Source organism: Sarcophilus harrisii, chromosome 3, assembly GCF_902635505.1.
Source record: "Sarcophilus harrisii chromosome 3, mSarHar1.11, whole genome shotgun sequence".
Classification (NCBI taxonomy): Eukaryota; Metazoa; Chordata; class Mammalia; order Dasyuromorphia; family Dasyuridae; genus Sarcophilus; species Sarcophilus harrisii.
In genome coordinates this window covers 256,328,893-256,346,622 of record NC_045428.1, presented here as the reverse complement: position 1 = coordinate 256,346,622, position 17,730 = coordinate 256,328,893, and the positions used below count along the sequence as shown (strand labels likewise).

Genomic DNA, 17,730 nt, shown 5'->3' with positions numbered 1-17,730 from the left:
TTTGTCTTCTTATCAGGTTTGTCTTAAAATTCCAGTTCTGACTTAACCAAACTTTCTCTTTTTCTATCTACATGTTGATGAATGATATTGAAGAAAGTCATGTAATCATCTCATCTTGTTCTATAATTGATTCTATCTAATAGAAAATGAAAAGGGAAAGGGACCCACATGTGCAAAAATATTTGTAGCAGCCCTTTTTGGGGCTAAGTGGATGTGCAAAGGTTGGAAACCGGCTGAATAAGTTATGGTATATGAATATAATGGAATATATTGTATTATTCTTTAAGAAACAATCAGCAGGATGATTTCATGGAGGCCTGGAGAGAGTTACATGAACTGATGTCAAGTGAAGTGAGTAGAACCAAGACAACAATGCACACAGGAACCACAAGATTATGGGATGATCAACTGTGATGGTCTTAGCTCTTTGTAGCAATGATGTGATTCAGGGCAGTTTCATCAGACTTGTGATGGAGAAAGCTATTTTCATCCAAAGAGTGATCTATGTGGACTGAATGTGGATCACAGCATAGTATTTTCACCTTTTTTATTCTTTTTTTTCTCTTTTTTGATTTGATTTTTCTTGTATAGCATGATAAATGTGGAGATATGTTTAGAAGAATTACACGTTTAGTCAATTTAAATTACTTGCTGTCTAGGGGAAGGGAAAAGAGGAGAGAGGGGAGAAAAATGAGAACACAAGGTTTTGCAAGAATAAATGTTAAAAACTATCTTTGCATGTATTTTGGAAAATAAAAAGCTATTGTTAAAAAAATAGAAACTAGGTCTCACCTAACACGTGGGTAAAAGTTTTATTCTTCCTTGATTTACTCTATTACCTTCTCCCTGGGAGGTATTCTAAACCTCCTTTCTCAAAAACACCTATGCTACTCTTCTCCCCCAAAGTACCTCATTTTGCTGAGAAGTAAACACCATCGATAGCAATCAAACCAAGAAGCATTTAAGTGATTATTGTGTGGCCAATGTTGTGAGGAGCCCTGGGGATACAAAGATAAAAATAGAAAGAATTCCTACTTCCTCTCTTCAGTTTGCAATCCATACTCCTTGTCAATGATCTTCACATTTCACTCCCTTTCCACATTCAATAAATACCAGTGGCTCCTTACTATATATCTATATATTTAGGTCATATATTTATTTTTTTAAAGTCCTTCATGACCCAACAACCTCCTTGGGGAATTTGAAACTCATTACATGTATCCCACATATAGAAACTCTGTACCACTTAGTTTACTTTTTCAATTTTATTTTATTCATTATCTACTGAGTTTACTAAGTCAAATTAATTTTCTCAAATGGCTCTCTTGGAATGACTGAAAATTGATAAGAAAAAGATTAGTGCCCATAACAGAATATCAGTCCACATTCTCAATCTTCATCATCACCTCTATTTGTGGTCATATGAAGAATATTCATTTGTAGAATAGAAGAAAGGGAAGAGAATATGAAACAATATACACTTACATCATACTTACTATGTGTCAGGCAGTGTGCTAAATGCTTTATAAAATCTTATCTTATTTGACCCTCACAATCTGAAAGATAGCAGCTATTATTATCCCCATTTTACAACTGAACAAACTGAGACAAGTAGAGATTAATTCCAAGGTAAGAGAGCTAATAAATATGAGAGACCATATTTGAATCCAAACAAAAAGTATTTCCTACCCTAAAAAAGGTTACTTTCTACTGGGGAAAACAACAAAAAAATTCTCCCTTTCTTTTAAGCTCAAATTATCTATAAAACCTTTCCCCTGCATCCTTCTAGCTGAAAGTCATCTCTCCCTCTTAACACTTTTCCTGGAACTCTCCTTTGCACTTTTTTCATAATTATTTCTATTCATATTTTCTCCTGCCATTAACATTTAAGTACTTTGAAAGAAGCATCTATATTGTATCTATTTTTGAATCATTAACACCTAATGCAATGTTTTGTTTAGAGGAGACACTTAAAACATCATGGAAATGACATTATTTGAGTAACAGACTGATGAGGCAAAAGGGTGAAATTCTAAGAAGGCTTAAGCTGAAATGGTTGGAGCTCAAAAACAATGAGAACCAGAACTTTTTTTTAGTAAAAACAATTTAAATTGAAAGTTATCAAGCTCATAGATTAAGCAGGGATGTTCACACTATCAACTGAAGAAGAATGTAGAGAAGCTCTCATGAAATGGTGAAAGAAATGTGCTGACATCACTAAATTCATATAACTAAAGGTTTCAATGAGCATAATTAGGATGGTCCATTTTATTTAAATCAAACTTTGTGAGTCACATAGAAGTTGCAAAAAAGTGAGCTGACTTTGCATGAAAGGATTTATGCTGGTAAGGTTCAAAGAGTAGTAAAGATGGAACTGTGAAAAAACACTATTTACTCTTTCTTGACTTTTGCAGTGCTTTAAAGCCAAAGCTTTGGATTAGTTAACTAGAATGTATAAGGTTAAATCACAGATAAGAAAAAAGTTTTAGTAGAATCTGACAAAATGTCTAATGTCAGACTCTTGCAACCATGCAGAAGCTGTGCTTGTGTATCATTGACATAACATCACAACTGTTATCACTGTGATTTTCTGAAGTAAGATAATAATTACAGACATGGAATACTATACAGATTCTAAAAATAAGGGTTCAGTTTTGATTAGTCTTGAAACATTCCTTGACTAGGAACCATGGAACAGATTCAAACCAGATATAGATAAACTATAGATACAGAACCCAAAGCAGAAATCCACAGATGACTGGATGAAAAAGCAAATAAGTGAGCAAAAATGGTTTTAATTAGATAGGTAAAGAACAAAGGGATTGGAAGGCATAAATATATATTAAAAGAAAAGATTGAACAGTAGACACCAAAGGCAGTCCTTTTTTTACAGTTGTGGATTAGATAGATAGTCATGCATGTGTTCAACATAACAATGCATACTCTTACCAAAAAAAAGTTGTCTATTGTCTCTAATTCCTCTTGACATTTATTTTATCAAATCAAGAAAACTGTCTTCTCCCCTCTACCACTGTACTGAAATTCATATCTTCTAAGATATCCAGTGACCTTGCAATTGGTAAATTTAAAGATCTTTACTTAGATTCTTTGAATTCTCAGCATTGTTTGGCATTGTGGATTTCTCATAACATTTTTCCTAGAATACTTGTTTACATGTAGAATCTTATAAATATTTGTGTTTATGTCTTCTCTTACCATTAGACTGCAAGTTTCTTGAGAGCTTTATTTATATTTCATCAATTCTTGAATCTAACACTCAGTAAAATGGTTTGCTTAGAAAGTACACATAAAAATGCTACTTTCCTCCTTAATTATCAATAACTTATTGAGTACCTACTATATTCATAAAATTATTGTAATCAAGAAAAGGGAAAATCAAATAATATATAAGTAGTTCTTTTATCCAATCTTATAATAGTCCTACTGTATTGCTATGTACACAAACACAATATAAAAAATAGTTCATACAAATAAAAGATGACTACAAAGAAATTATTCTGTATTTTCTCTACTAGATTGCTTTTGTTGGATTCTAAAAACTTTAGCAATTTTTCAATCTTTCTTTATGTTTTAACTAAAACCTTCATCATTTTGTCATCTGAATGCAGTTCTTTGTTCAAAGAGCAAATTTTCTGGGACTCTCTCCTTATTGTTAAAGATTGATTACTATTTAGTAATTAACATTCATGAGGGGCGAGTAAAGTTGGTGGTTAACAAGAGAGAAAAGAGATCAGACTCTTCTGATTCCTAGTTTCAAGTGATAATATAGACAATTACAATCTCTCTTCAGATCAATGAAGGGAGAAAAAAAAATGAGAAGCCTTATCTGAGAGAAACTGACTGTTGGGCAAAAAACATAGCACATAACAGTTTTACATGTGGAATTGATGTACTTTTATCCTTTATTCAAATTATGTTTTAAAATAAATTATTTTTAGGAATATGAACCTGAGAAATTTAACATTTCCTTGTATAAAGAACAGGAAAAGAAGCCTGTTTACAAATTATTATGTATTATTCAGTGTGTTACTTTTTGAGGGTGGAGAAAAAATATATCAAATTTAACATAACAATTCCAATGCTATCTGGCAGATACATGATCCCCACTGAAGTTCTTTCATCTCTTAGTTGTTTTTTAAACTCATTGATGCATTTTTCTTCCTTTTCTAATATCATGATTACTATGTACCTTATCCCTTAAATCCTAACATCACTGAAAGAAAAAGGTTTTCCTATAAAAATGAGTATAGCCACACAAAAGAAAACCATGTATTGTATGCCAATGAGTTCTTTAAACTAGTAGAACTTGAAAAGTTTTCTATAAAAGTTAGTCTTCAAAGAAATTTCTTAAAGAAATATGAAAAGAGGCTCATAAAAATCATAAGATCCTAGAACTGGAAGGAACATTGAAGAATATGAAGTCTACTATTCTGTTTGATGACTAGATCACTTATGTGGCATAATCAATTAGGGGCCATCCTCCCTTATTTTGATACATTTAGAGGCAAGGAAATAACTACAATAAAATACACACACACACACACACACACACACACACAATTTTAACATAATTCTTCTTTTAAATATGTATTCTTTATATTTAACTAAAATCAGAGTCCTTTGAAATTTACACTCATTGGCCCTAATATTATCTTTTTGTAAACAATATGGCATAGTGGAAAGAGGACTCCTACTAGAGTTAGAGTCTGAGTTCAAATCCCACATCTGATGTTCACTTACTATGTGTCACCGTTAACAGGAACCTTTCAAGTTCCTGAGCCTTAAGTTTTCCCTTTCCCTTAAAAAATAGGATTGGATTAGATGACCCCTGAAATTGATTCAAACTGTAGGGATTTAATCCTAGTTACCTAAATCTTTTGTGTGTGATGGTAGAGAATTATAAACTTAAATATTTTCTCCAGGCTAAACATTCCTAGTTTCTTAAGCATTACTCACATTACAATTTCAAATGCCTTCATAACTCTAATCTATTCCTCTGGGCAAGCTCCAAGCTCCTACTTGGCAATGACCTTGCTAAATTTAAAATAACAGCCATAATAAGAGAAGAAAAAGACATTAAAGGAATTAGAATAGCAAAAGAGGAAACCAAATTATCACTCTTTGCAAATAATATGATGTTACACTTAGAGAACCCTAGAGAATCAATTAAAAAATTACTAGAAACAATTCATGACTTTAACAAAGTTGCAGATAAAGAATAAATCCACATAAATCATTAGCATTTTTATATATTATCAACAAAATCCAGCAGCAAGAGATACAAATAGAAATTCCATTTAAAATAACTGCCGATGATATAAAATATTTGGGAGTCTATCTGCAAAAGCAAAGTCAAGAACTATATGAACACAATTACAAAACACTTTCCACACAAATAAAGTCAGATCTAATCTCTTGGAAAAGTACTCATGAATAGACTGAGCTAATATAATAAAAATGACAATACTACCTAAATTAATCTACTAGTGCCATCCAAGAAATTACTTTACAGAGCTAGAAGAAATAGTAACAAAATTCATCTGGAAGAACAAAAGGTCAAGAACTACAAGGGAATTAATAGAAAAAATGCAAATGAAGATGGCCTAGCTGTAGCAGAGCTAAAACTATATTATAAAGCAGTGGTTGTCAAAATCATTTAGTACTAGCTAAGAAACAGAGTTGTTGATCAGTGGAATAAGTTAAGTTCACAGGACAAAATAGTAAATAACTATAGTAATCTAGAGTTTGACAAACCCAAACCCTAGCTTTTGGGATAAGAACTCACCATTTGACCAAAAACTGCTGGGAAAATTGAAAAATAGTATGGAAGAAACTAAGTATTGACCCACACCTAACACCCTATACCAAGATAAGAGAGAAATGGATTCATGATTTAGACATAAAGAGTGACGTTATAAGAAATAGAAGAACAAAAGATAGTTCACCTTTCAGATCTGTGGAGAAGTAAGGAATTTGTGGCCAAAGAAGAATTTAAGTATATTATTGAAGGCAAAATGAATAATTTTGATTATATTAAGTTTAAATGGTTTTGCAAAAACAAAACCAGTGCAGACAAAATTAGAAGGAAAGGTTTTGATAAAGGTCTCATTTCTAAATATATAGAGTATCAACTCAAATTTATAAGAATTTAAGCCATTCTCCAATTGATAAATGGTCAAAGGATTTGAACAAGCAATTTTCAGATGAAGAAATTAAAAACATATCTAGTCATATGAAAAAGTGCTCTAAATCATTATTGATCAGAGAAATGCAAATTAAGACAACTCTGAGTTACCACTACATACCTCTCAGATTGGCTAAAACAAAAAAAGTTAATGATGAATGTTGGAGGAGATGTGGGAAAACTGGGGCACAATACACTGTTGATAGAGTTGTGAACTGATCCAACCATTCTGGAGATCTATTTGGAACTATGCCCAAAGTACTATCAAAATGTGCATACCCTTTGACCCAGTAGTGCTTCTACTGGACATGTTTCCCAAAGAGATCTTAAAGGAAGGAAAGGGACCCACATGTGCAAAATTGTTTGTGGCAGCCCTTTTTGTAGTGACAAGAAACTGGAAATTGAGTGGATGCCCATCAGTTGGAGAATGGCTGAACAAGTTATGGTATATGAATGTTATAGATTATTATTATTCTATAAGAAATGATCAGCAGGATGGCATCAGAGAGACCTGGAGAGACCTACATGAACTGATGTTAAGTGAAATGATCAGAACCAGGAAATCATTATACATGGCAACAGCAAGATTATATGATGATCAATTCTGAAGGATGTGGCTCTCATCAAGACTAAAATGATTCAGACCAGTTCCAAATGTATTCTGATGAAGAGAGACATCTGCATCCAGAGTGAGGACTGTGGGAATTCTGTGTGGATCACAACATAGCATTTTTACTCTTATTGTTGTGGTTTGTTTTTATTTTGTTTTCTTTCTCATTTTTTTCCTTTTTGATTTAATTTTTCTTGTGCAGCATGATATTTGTGGAAATATGTATAGAGGAACTACACATGTTTAACATGTATTGTATCACTTACCAACTTGGGGTGGAAGGGAGGGAGGGAAAAAATTAGAACACAGGGTTTTGTAGGAGTAAATGTCAAAAATCATCCATGTATATATTTTCAAAATAAAAAGCTTTAATTAAAAAAATAAGAAAGAAACACACACACAGAAAAAGGAGCCACACTGCAAATACGATTCAAGAAGGTTTACAATTATTACCTCTTTGGTAAAATACAAAACACTCCATGTGGCATTTGAAACACTCATATCCTGGTCCCAACCTCCATTTCCTGCCTTATTAAACATTATTTCCCTTCATGAATACTACTGACCAGCCAAATGGATTATTACAATTTCTCAAAAAGAATTCATCTTTCATACACAACAATTCTTCTGTCTTTGTGTTTTTAAATAGGTTCTTGCCCCCCCCCCAAAAAAAAGCCATATCAAATTTAAATTATTCTAGTCAGCTATCAATGGAAAAGGAGCTATATATACATACACACACACACATATATATGTATATATACACTGATTATATGCATATATATTATGTGTGTTTGTGTATTCAGCTTTGAGTCCATATTCTTGTGAATACTAGGAATGTATTCTAGGAAAGGAAGCAGGGGAGATCACTTCAATACTTTGAAAGAGAGATCACATTATTAGCCAATCAAAAAATAACCTGAATTTTGTAGCAATGGGAAGATCTAGGAAGAATAGGAAAGGAATTTAGCAACATTCAACTAAATCAATCAGTCATGGAGTATTGAACTTAGCATTGTTGGCATACGGGGAAAAAAGTCTATAATATCTTTTAAGTTTTAATAATACCTGCATCTTTCTTTAAATAAATAATACTGATTAATATTTTATTTTCCACCATTCACTATATCAATAAAAACAGAAAAATATGTTTAATGTTTTATTATATGCTTGAAATTAGGTTAACTTTAGTGTGAATTATTACAAAGTATTGATTGTTTAATGACAATATGGAAGTAAAAAAAGAAATTAAACCATACAAAAATGAATCTTGAGAGAATTAAACAAAATTCTTTTTGAAAATATTTGATATGCATTATTCAGGGAGAAATAAATTGTCAGATAAAAAAATAAGTATTCTATTTAATGTGAATAAATCCTGATTCTTAAGGTAAACTGATGATAAAATAATCTATAGTAACAAAGATATCAGCATTGGCCATACCCAGACTTTCTGCTGCCTCTAATAACCACTTCTGAAAGGACTGTTCCTTATTTAGCTCTGCTGGATCAGTTGGTTTTGTGTCTTCAGCCACAAATGAAACTGCACCTAAAACAGATAAGTACCAGATGTTAGATTAAATAGGGTACTAGTTTTATAAAAGGGCTTGCCAGATTATTAATGTTGCCTTAGATCAAAATAAATTTGAAGCAGAACCTGAATTCCAAGTATCAACCAATCAATTAAAAACTGATCACAAAACTGAAGAGTTTTTTGGAGGAATAAATTGAAGAAAATAACTTCAAATTCCTTATTTAAATAGATATATTTTTTAAACAATTCAGTTGAAATAATTAAGGAAAAAGAATAAAGGCTACAGATGAATTAGGATTTAAAAGATTGCCTGGCCATGTATGATAAATCTTTTTTTTTTCCTAAAGTGATTTTTCATGCATTTATATTGATTTTTCAAAAAAAATCTAATTTTTTTAAACTTATGCTGTTTTACCACCACAGGTTAATATTTGTAGTCATGAATTTTCTCTGACAATTTGTAAATATACAAAATTATCTCTATGTAAATCTTATGATACAAAAATTCATTGAGTTACAAAAATTCATTGAGTGACAAAAAGTCAATGTTTTTGTGGTATATATGTTTTAAATAAAAGTGCTTTAACCTATCGCCTACATTTATTTTTCAGCCAGCACATATGAAGGGAAAGATAAATTAAGCTATCTCCATAACTTGTGTTGATAGCATCCTAAGCACTAAAATAGTACTTTGAACAAAACTATTTTAAGGACTATATGCCTAAAGCCATGTTGTTAAATTAACTTATCTTGTAATAAGCTCTATAAAACTTCTAATTGACTTTGGTCACACTCAATATTTCATTAACACAAACTGAAAGGCTACAATCAGGACTGATTTTGGAATTTGACTGTATAATTTTTTTTTCTGTATCTTCAGTTGATAAATTCAAGAAGAGAATTTTAGGGCTGGCATATAAGAATGAAAAAAAAAATCTGTATATCCAAGGAAACTGTTTTTCAAATTATTTCTGGAAATCTATATGACAGTAAAGACATGCTGAGTTAAAAAAAAATGTGATTGTAGGTAAAATGGGAATGTCTTGAATTAGGAGGATTTTGAGTGTTTGGTGCTTTTTACTGGAGTAGAAAATTTCATTCACAGAAGGTAAATAATTCTGAAAGAGAAAATATCATGAGAATAGGTTAGGAAGAAATATTAGTGTCCTAATAATATAGCTCCACAAATTATTAACTTTTTTCATGTCAAAAATGCCATTTTACCAGTTACTTTCATCAAAACCCAACTAATAATCCAAGCTATGACACAGTGAGGACAATAGCAAAATGGGGAAATGATAGATGAATATCATGAGTGTCCTAAGACTAATAATATAGTAGCTGTGGTCTAGCATCATCTATGATACATTGGCAAATTGACTTTGGAAAAACTATTGATTGGTTCAGAAGCCTATCAGTGTAGCACAATTACTACTAAGAATAAGATATATATATATATATTGCATGACATAGAGCTCAGTCTGATGCTACTTAGAAACAGCTGTCATGATCAACTTGACACAAAAGACAATAAACATTTTTTCTAAAAAAAAAAATACAGTAGAACAATCAGAATTGTAAATGGCACTCAGTTCTACAGTGGGCCAGAAAGTACATGAAATGTAATAAAGGTATGAAAACTTCACTTTTTTTTCCAGGATTATCATACCAAAACTGAAAATTCATCTTGTCAGTTAGAGGCAAAGGCTTCATATTGGTTTTTTTGCTAATGATACTTTCAGTTGCAAAACAAACAAAAAAGTACTACAGACCAGTGAAGACCAGATTGAAGAAGTAATCTCTATTCAAAAACTAGATCAGATGGAATAAGAATTGAAATTGAGAATTTATTAATTGTTAAGAATAGAATCAAAGAGATTGAGGTCATTAAAATCTTTACTTAATAACAATTCTAGAAATTCTACTTAAGAATAAAATGGGTAATTGAAAAAGGAATGAAAAAAAAATTGACATCTGAAAACATTGTAAAGAAAAATGGGCATGCAATGACACTACCGGGTCTGTATCCCAAAAAGATTATAAAAGAGGGAAAAGGACCCACAAACCAAATCTTTGTGGCAGTATTTTGTGTAGTGGCATGGAACTGGAAACTGAATGGATGAATGACTTCTTGAGTTATGGCATATAAATATAACAGAATAATATTTTTCCATAAGAAATGATGAGCAGACTGATTTTAGAAAAGCCTAGAAAGATTTACATAAACTGATGCTGAGTGAAATAAGCAGAATCAATAGAACATTTCATCATTAAGTTCTTCAGAGTAGGTATGGATGATTGTAATACTGAGAATAACAAAAACATTTACAGCTAGACATCCCAGAACATTGCTATATTATATACAGTAATATTTCACTTTGTCCACAGAGAATTTTCTAGGTTTTTTTTTTTTTCCTGAGAGCATCCTCCTCATCATTTTCCAGAGAAGTATAATATTCCATCAGAATAACTTGCTTCAAAAATTTATTTTTACAATTACTATTGCTAAGTGCATTTTCCTCCATTTATTCTCTCAGTCCTTTTACCCTGTCTCTCCTGAAAAGTGTTTTGCTACTGATCACTCCCTACCTCAATATGCCTTCTCTTTTATCACCCTCTCTCCCTTCCCACATCCTATTTCCTTTCTATTTTCCTGCAGGGTAAGATATATTTCTATTCCTCTATTAAGTATGCATAGTATTTCCTATTTGAGCCAATCCTGATGAAATTAAAGTTCACTCACTCACCTTCTTCTCCCTTTCTTCCCCTCCATCGTAAAAAGCTTTTTCTGGCCTCTTTTTTATGGCAGATAATTGCACTATTCCACTTCTCCTTTTTCCTTTCTCTCAGTACTTTCCTCTTACCCCTTAATTTTATCATTTTTAAAAAAGATATTACCCCTTTTTATTCGACTCATACCCATGCTCTCTGACTATATAAACTTTTAACTGCCATAATAATGAGAAGATTCTAATGAATTACAAGTATCTTCCTCTTATGTAGGAATGTAAACAGATAAACTTTATTAAGTCCTTTATATCACTTTCCTCATTATCTCCTTAAGCTTCTCAAAGTCAAATTTTCTATTCAGCTCTGGTCTTTTTATCACAAATTGCTTCCAAATCCTCTATTTCACTGAATGACCAATTTTTTCTCTAAAGGATTATATTCAGTTTTGATGGATAGGTGATTCTTGATTGCAATCCTAGTTCCATATCTCTCCGGAGTATCATATTCCAAGCCCTCCAGTCCTTTAATGTAAGAGCTGCTAAATCATGTGTTATCCTGACTGTGGCTCTACTATACTTGAATTGTTTCTGGATGCTTGCAGTATTTTCTCCTTGACCTAGGAGTTCAGGAATTTGGCTATAATATTCCTGGGAGTTTTTATTTCAGTATCTCTTTCAAGAGGTCATTAGCTCATAAAGTCATTAGCTTCCATTTGCTCAATTCTATTTTTAAGGAATTATTGTCCTCAGTGAGGATTTGTACCTTCTTTCCCTACTGGCCAATTTTGCTTTTTTAAGGCATTCTTCTCATTAGTTTTTTGTATTTCCTTTTGCATCTCTCTCAATTCTTTCCCTAATTTTTTCTCTATCTCTCTTACTTGATTTTCAAAGTCCCTTTTGAGTTCTTCCACGGTCTGAGACTAATTCTTATTTTTCTTGGAGGCTTTAGATGTAGGACGTTCAATTTTGTTATCTTCTGAGTATGTATTTTGATCCTCCTTTTCACCATAATAACTTTTAATGGTCAGAAACTTTTTGTTTTCTGTTCATTTTCCTAGCCTGTTACTCAGCTATTAACTGTTTGCTAAGGTAGGGCTCTGTTTCCAGGGTGGATACATTGTCCCAAGCTCCAGCTTGTTTTCAGAAATTCTTCTAGGAATCTGATCACAAGCACTTTTTTTTCTGCCCTGGAGCTGTTAGATATGTCCTTGCTCTACGTTAACTCTCAGATCTAGTCTACTGAGCAGGGCTGCAGTCCAGACTCCCACCTCTGCCACAGACCCTCTCCATTGACCTTCTGAATCCTCCCTGGCGTCCCCAGGGTGAGAGTCCAGAAGCTGCCAGCACTGCTGCCAATCCAGAAGTCCCCCTTCACTGATGCTGGAGTCTGAGTTGGGGTTGGAGCCCACCTGAGCTGGGATTGCACCTTAGGGTCATGCACTGGGATCCACTCTAGCTCCACAGACCTTTTTTTTGGCTGACCTTCCAAATCCTCATTGGTGTCTCTGAGCTGAGAGGTCTGAAAGCCACCAGTACTACCAGTGCATCTGAGGTCTGGCTCAGACCAGGCTGGGGGTGGGACTGTCCTGACATACTCTGCCAGGACTCTGAAGTTTCACAGACCTTTTCTGCTGAGTTTCTAAATTGCCTCCTGCTGTTCTACTCCTTTTTTGGGTGTGTACTGATGGTCTAAAATTCAGGGGTCCTCAAACTACGGCCCGCAGGCCAGATACGGCAGCTGAGGACGTTTATCCCCCTCACTCAAGGCTATGAAGTTTCTTTATTTAAAGGCCCACAAAACAAAGTTTTTGTTTTTATTATAGTCCAGCCCTCCAACAGTCTGAGGGAAAGTGAACTAGCCCCCTATTTAAAAAGTTTGAGGACTCTTGGTCTAAATTTTGTTTAAAGGCATTATTTAAAGGAATTTGGATCAATCTTAGGGAGAGGTTGGGCAAGTTCCTGCCTTTACTCTGCTATCTTGACTCTGCCCCCAAATGCTTTTTTTTTTTTTCCAAAGACTGAGTTCCCTACCTACCTCTCCACGGCTGGAAATTCAATGGCCCCTAATGAATTTGATGCTACAACTAGAACCTGTGTCATATTTTGTGTTTGCCCTGGGATGATTTGTCCCTCAGCTAATCTGGTGCATCTCCACTATCAAGCGTTCACTATATTAATTTCTAACAATGCAGGCAACCTTTCAGCACAATCCACTGTAATTCAGAACTTGAGATTTCAAGACATCCAATGGCTTTAGCTTCCCCAGTAATAGGTATTCATTCACAAGTCTGTGCTACATGACCAGCTTATCTTCTTCTAAATTATCCATATTTGTTTCTATTGACATGTTGGATTCAATAACTGTATAAATGCTAAAGGACTTATTGTCTATATTGGAAAAAACTATTCATGACAAGAACAAATTTAACAATATAACAAGTGAGTCATGAGGATTTCTTTACAGAAATGCAAGGATTTAAAACAGTAAATCAAAACCACATCACTTAAAGCATAAATTATAGAAATGCTATCCCTAATAAGCTTGAAATTATTGACCAATGTACATTTTTCAAAGAGAGAAAGATTGTGTAATAATAACTGCAGATCACACACACACACACACACACACACACATACACACATACATAAAGTTAGTATCTACCAAATTATTAGGAAGATAAAATCAACTGAATAGATTATATATGAGAATTTTGTTACTTTTCATAAAATAACAGGTAACAAATCCTCATACTACAAATAAAAACTTCAAAATGTTCTTAAGAATTCAAGAAATAAACTAGACTCAAACTGAAACATTATCACAGACAAAACTATAATAACTCCATCACATAGACAGATCATTCACTCATAAAGATTTATGAATAATGCTTTAAATATCTGCCAACAATACCAAATACTAATAACCTCCAATGTCTATAGAATATAAAGCTCTTCAAATTAAAGGGTATAATAAAAGAAATCTAAACTATGTAGGGACAGAATAAAGTACATTATTCCTGTCATCCTTCTGCGATTGGAAATCAATTGAAGATGTTTTCAGTGAGTTTAGAGTTCAACTTTGCATACTTTTTTATTAAACTAAAAGAGCAATCATTTTATCCACCTTCACACTAAACCACCAAACATTAAAAGAACAAAATTACAATAGTGACTTTCCCCTATCATTTCTGTATGTATTCTACTGAATATAAAATGAGAGAAATGAGAGTAATATTAAGAACAGTAATATCTAGCTGACATTTATAGTGTACTTTAAAGCTTGCAGAGTGATGCATATATATTGTCTCATTTGACCTTCACAACAACAACCCTCTGAGGCAAATTTTATTATTGTTGCTGTTTGGGAGAAGGTTTCTGGGAAGTGAGGCTCAAAAAAGTTAAAGGGATGTGTCTAAGGGTAAACAGCTAGGAAATGTGTTAGTGAGAATTCAAATCCAGCTGTATCTGATTTCCAAATCTAGCACTCTCCACCACCAGATATTGTCACACAGATTATTTGAGAATACCAAGGGGCAGTAGAAAATGACTGCTAGCAGTGATCAGCTATCTCAAAGAAAGTGATTAATTCGAATTTTGAAATAATCATGAAAATAAACTCAAAACATTCAATTTTGAATGGAATTTCCACCAAATAAGTAGTATTTATTTTCTATTCAAAATGGCAGGTCACTAAAAAGTAAGAACAGAGTATCCAAAAGGCAAAGCTTTCTAGATGTAAAATAATTCAAGTCAGTTAGTTTGCTGGCACCAAAATGGTGCAATGGATAGAATTTTAAGCCTGGAGTAAAGATGCATCATCTTTCCAAGTTGAAACCTGTCCTAGGACACTTACTATATAGGTGGACAAGTTAGTTTGTCCTATTTACTTCAGTTTACTCATTTGTAAAATAGTTGAAGAAGGAAATGGCAAACATTCCACTATCTTTGACAAAACAATCCCCAAATGGGGTCATAAAGAGTCATACATGAATAAAAACAACTGAATGACAAAAAGATTGCCCTTTTTTTTTCTTTTCTTTCTAATATTGGACATGGAGTTCTAAGTTTTCCACTCTCATTTCACTCTTGCTTGGAGTTACCAAAGAAATTAATTCACAAGGTGGAAAGGGAGAATTATATCTAAAAGTATAGAAAACAGTTTAAATATTCTCGAAGCACCAGTGAACATTTTGAACATGACCTATTGGCATAATACTACAACCAATTTGTCAAAACTAGTTTTTAGTATGTGAGTTACAAATGAAATATAAAAAGTAAATAAGCTAAATTACCCATGCTCACCTTTGGAAAAAACATTTGGTATATTCAAAATTTATGAAATTTAACTAATGTAATTTGAAACAAATCTAGTAACACTGCAAATATCAAATGAGTTTTGAATGAATTGAAGATAGTAAAGAATAAAAACTCCAATAGACCTTTGAGACATCAACTTTGTTGACATTAAATGTCAGGGTAAAGCATAAGAATAGCATTCAATACAACTCAACAAACATTTCTTAGATACTTTCTATGCACAATTGTTGATTGTCCTTCATTCTTAAAAAGGATCATATATCAGGGAGGTGACACCATGACATGCAAATGAATTTGATTTCAGTGAAGAAGAGCTGTACAAAGTCACCCACCTCACTCACTCTTCCAGAGCCATCTTTGGTCAAGTGGCCAAATATAGAACAGGACAATTGGAATGGAGGTGTACTCTGGATACAGTGAGACATCTTGGCTTTTCTAAGGGAAGGTCTCCAAGAGATTGGTTTCGCTGAAGCAAAACCCATTCAGTGATTAAAGCTAGGAAAGAATCTAGACAAAAACTGGCCTCTTCTATCTACTTAAAAAAGAAAAATCAACCTGAGAGGGAATACCCTAAAGGGTTTCTGATCAAAACAGAAGCTTCTATTTACATTTATTTTGAGTTAATCAGGGACCAAAAATGATTAACTGGTGCTTTCTCTAGGATTTTCTTTAGGACCTATTGTTGGCCAATCAATGAAAGTCACAGTGATTTGGATTTGAGACATGGAGAGAGAAAAGGAGAAAGGAAGAAAAAAAGGAATGAATGAACCGAATATATTAAAGAACAAAACTTCAGTAGAATTTTGAGACATCAACTTTTTGAAATTAAAAGTCAGGGCAAAGCATAAGAATAGCATTCAATTTAACTCAATAAACATTTATTACATACTTTCTATGTACAATTGTTGTTGATTCTCTTTCATTCTTGAAAGAAAGAAAAAAGGAAAGACAAAGACAAAGAAAGAGAAAGAGAGAGAGGAAGGGAGAAAAGTGAGGGAGGGAAGGAGGAAGGAAAGAAGGAAGGAAGGAAGGAAGGAAGGAAGGAAGGAAGGAAGGAAGGAAGGAAGGAAGGAAGGAAGGAAGGAAAGCAGGCACTAGGGATAAATAAAAAAGACTTCTAAAAAGCCTCAATAAGTTGAAATTCTACTAGGGCCAAGCAACACAAAACACTATAAATAAATGCAACATAACTTGAGGCAAGAAAAATCCCTAATATTTGATAAAATTAGGAAATGCTTTACATAAAGGGTAGTAATTCACTTGCATGTATAAATGCCTATAATATAAACTTTCTTGAAGCAGAAAGAGTAATAGAAAAGTGGCATGGTATAAGGGAACAAGAGCTGACCATGGAGTCCAAGAAATCCTGGCTTCATATCCCAACTCTAAATGCATACTAGTTATGTGATCCTAAGTTAGTCACCCAGAATCCCCTACAACTCTAACCCTTTAATTTGCAGAACAAAAATTGTTAATGATATTGATGGATAGAGGGAGGCTTCTCAATAGGATATTTGTATGCCAAAGAAAAGAGTGTGAAAGAAAAGAGGAAAGAGACATTCATACAGGCAGGCTGATGGAGGAGAGATAGCAAAGGGCTTTATATTCAGCAGAGTTGTTATATAACAATTTGTTATATAACAAGTGTAAGATTTGTACCAGATAGGTTAAAAAAAATGTTAACTGCTTTCTCCACCTGCTAATCTGGGGAGCATAAGCAATCACAAATTTACAAAGTTATTACTGATAAACTCCAAGTCCTTTGATGGGGATCAAAAGTACCTAAATAATATATTAATAACAACAGACGCATTTGCTCAGGACTGCAAGAGACTATGTAATCAGGATTATAGTATTTCTTGATGAAAAATGTGCTGTGATTTGGAGCTGTGCCAAAGGGCCATACAATTGTGCAAAGCCTTTGATCCAGCAAGTCACTACTAGGTCTGTATCCCAAAGTGATTATAAAAGGAAAGGACTGACACATGAAAAAGTGTTTGTAGCAGCTCTTTTTGTGGGCAAGGAATTGGAAAATGAAAGGATAACTCTCAGTTGGGGAATGGTTAAATAAGTTATGGTATAGGAATGTAATGAATATTATTATTCTGTTTAAAAAATGATGGGCAGCTAGCTGGCACAGTGGATAGTTCACCAACTCTGAAGTAGGGAGGACCTGAGTTCCGGCCTCAGACATTTCCTAGCTGTGTGACCCTGGTCAAGTCACTTAACCCCAATTGCCTCAGCAAAAAAAAAAAAAAAAAAAAAAAAAAAAAAAAAAAAGAATAGTAGGCTGATTTCAGTAAAGCCTAGACTTAAATGAACTGATTGAATGAAG

General features: G+C 33.2%; 1 protein-coding gene across 1 annotated transcript in view; it reads right to left on the bottom strand.

Moving 5' to 3' along the window:
• Positions 1 to 17,730, bottom strand: part of CFAP47 (cilia and flagella associated protein 47) — a 759,462-nt gene that overhangs the window by 302,116 nt on the left and 439,616 nt on the right. The window contains exon 50 of the mRNA XM_031959439.1: positions 8,260 to 8,364. Within this exon, the coding sequence (XP_031815299.1) occupies positions 8,260 to 8,364 (105 nt within the window). The remainder of the gene's footprint in view (positions 1 to 8,259; positions 8,365 to 17,730) is intronic.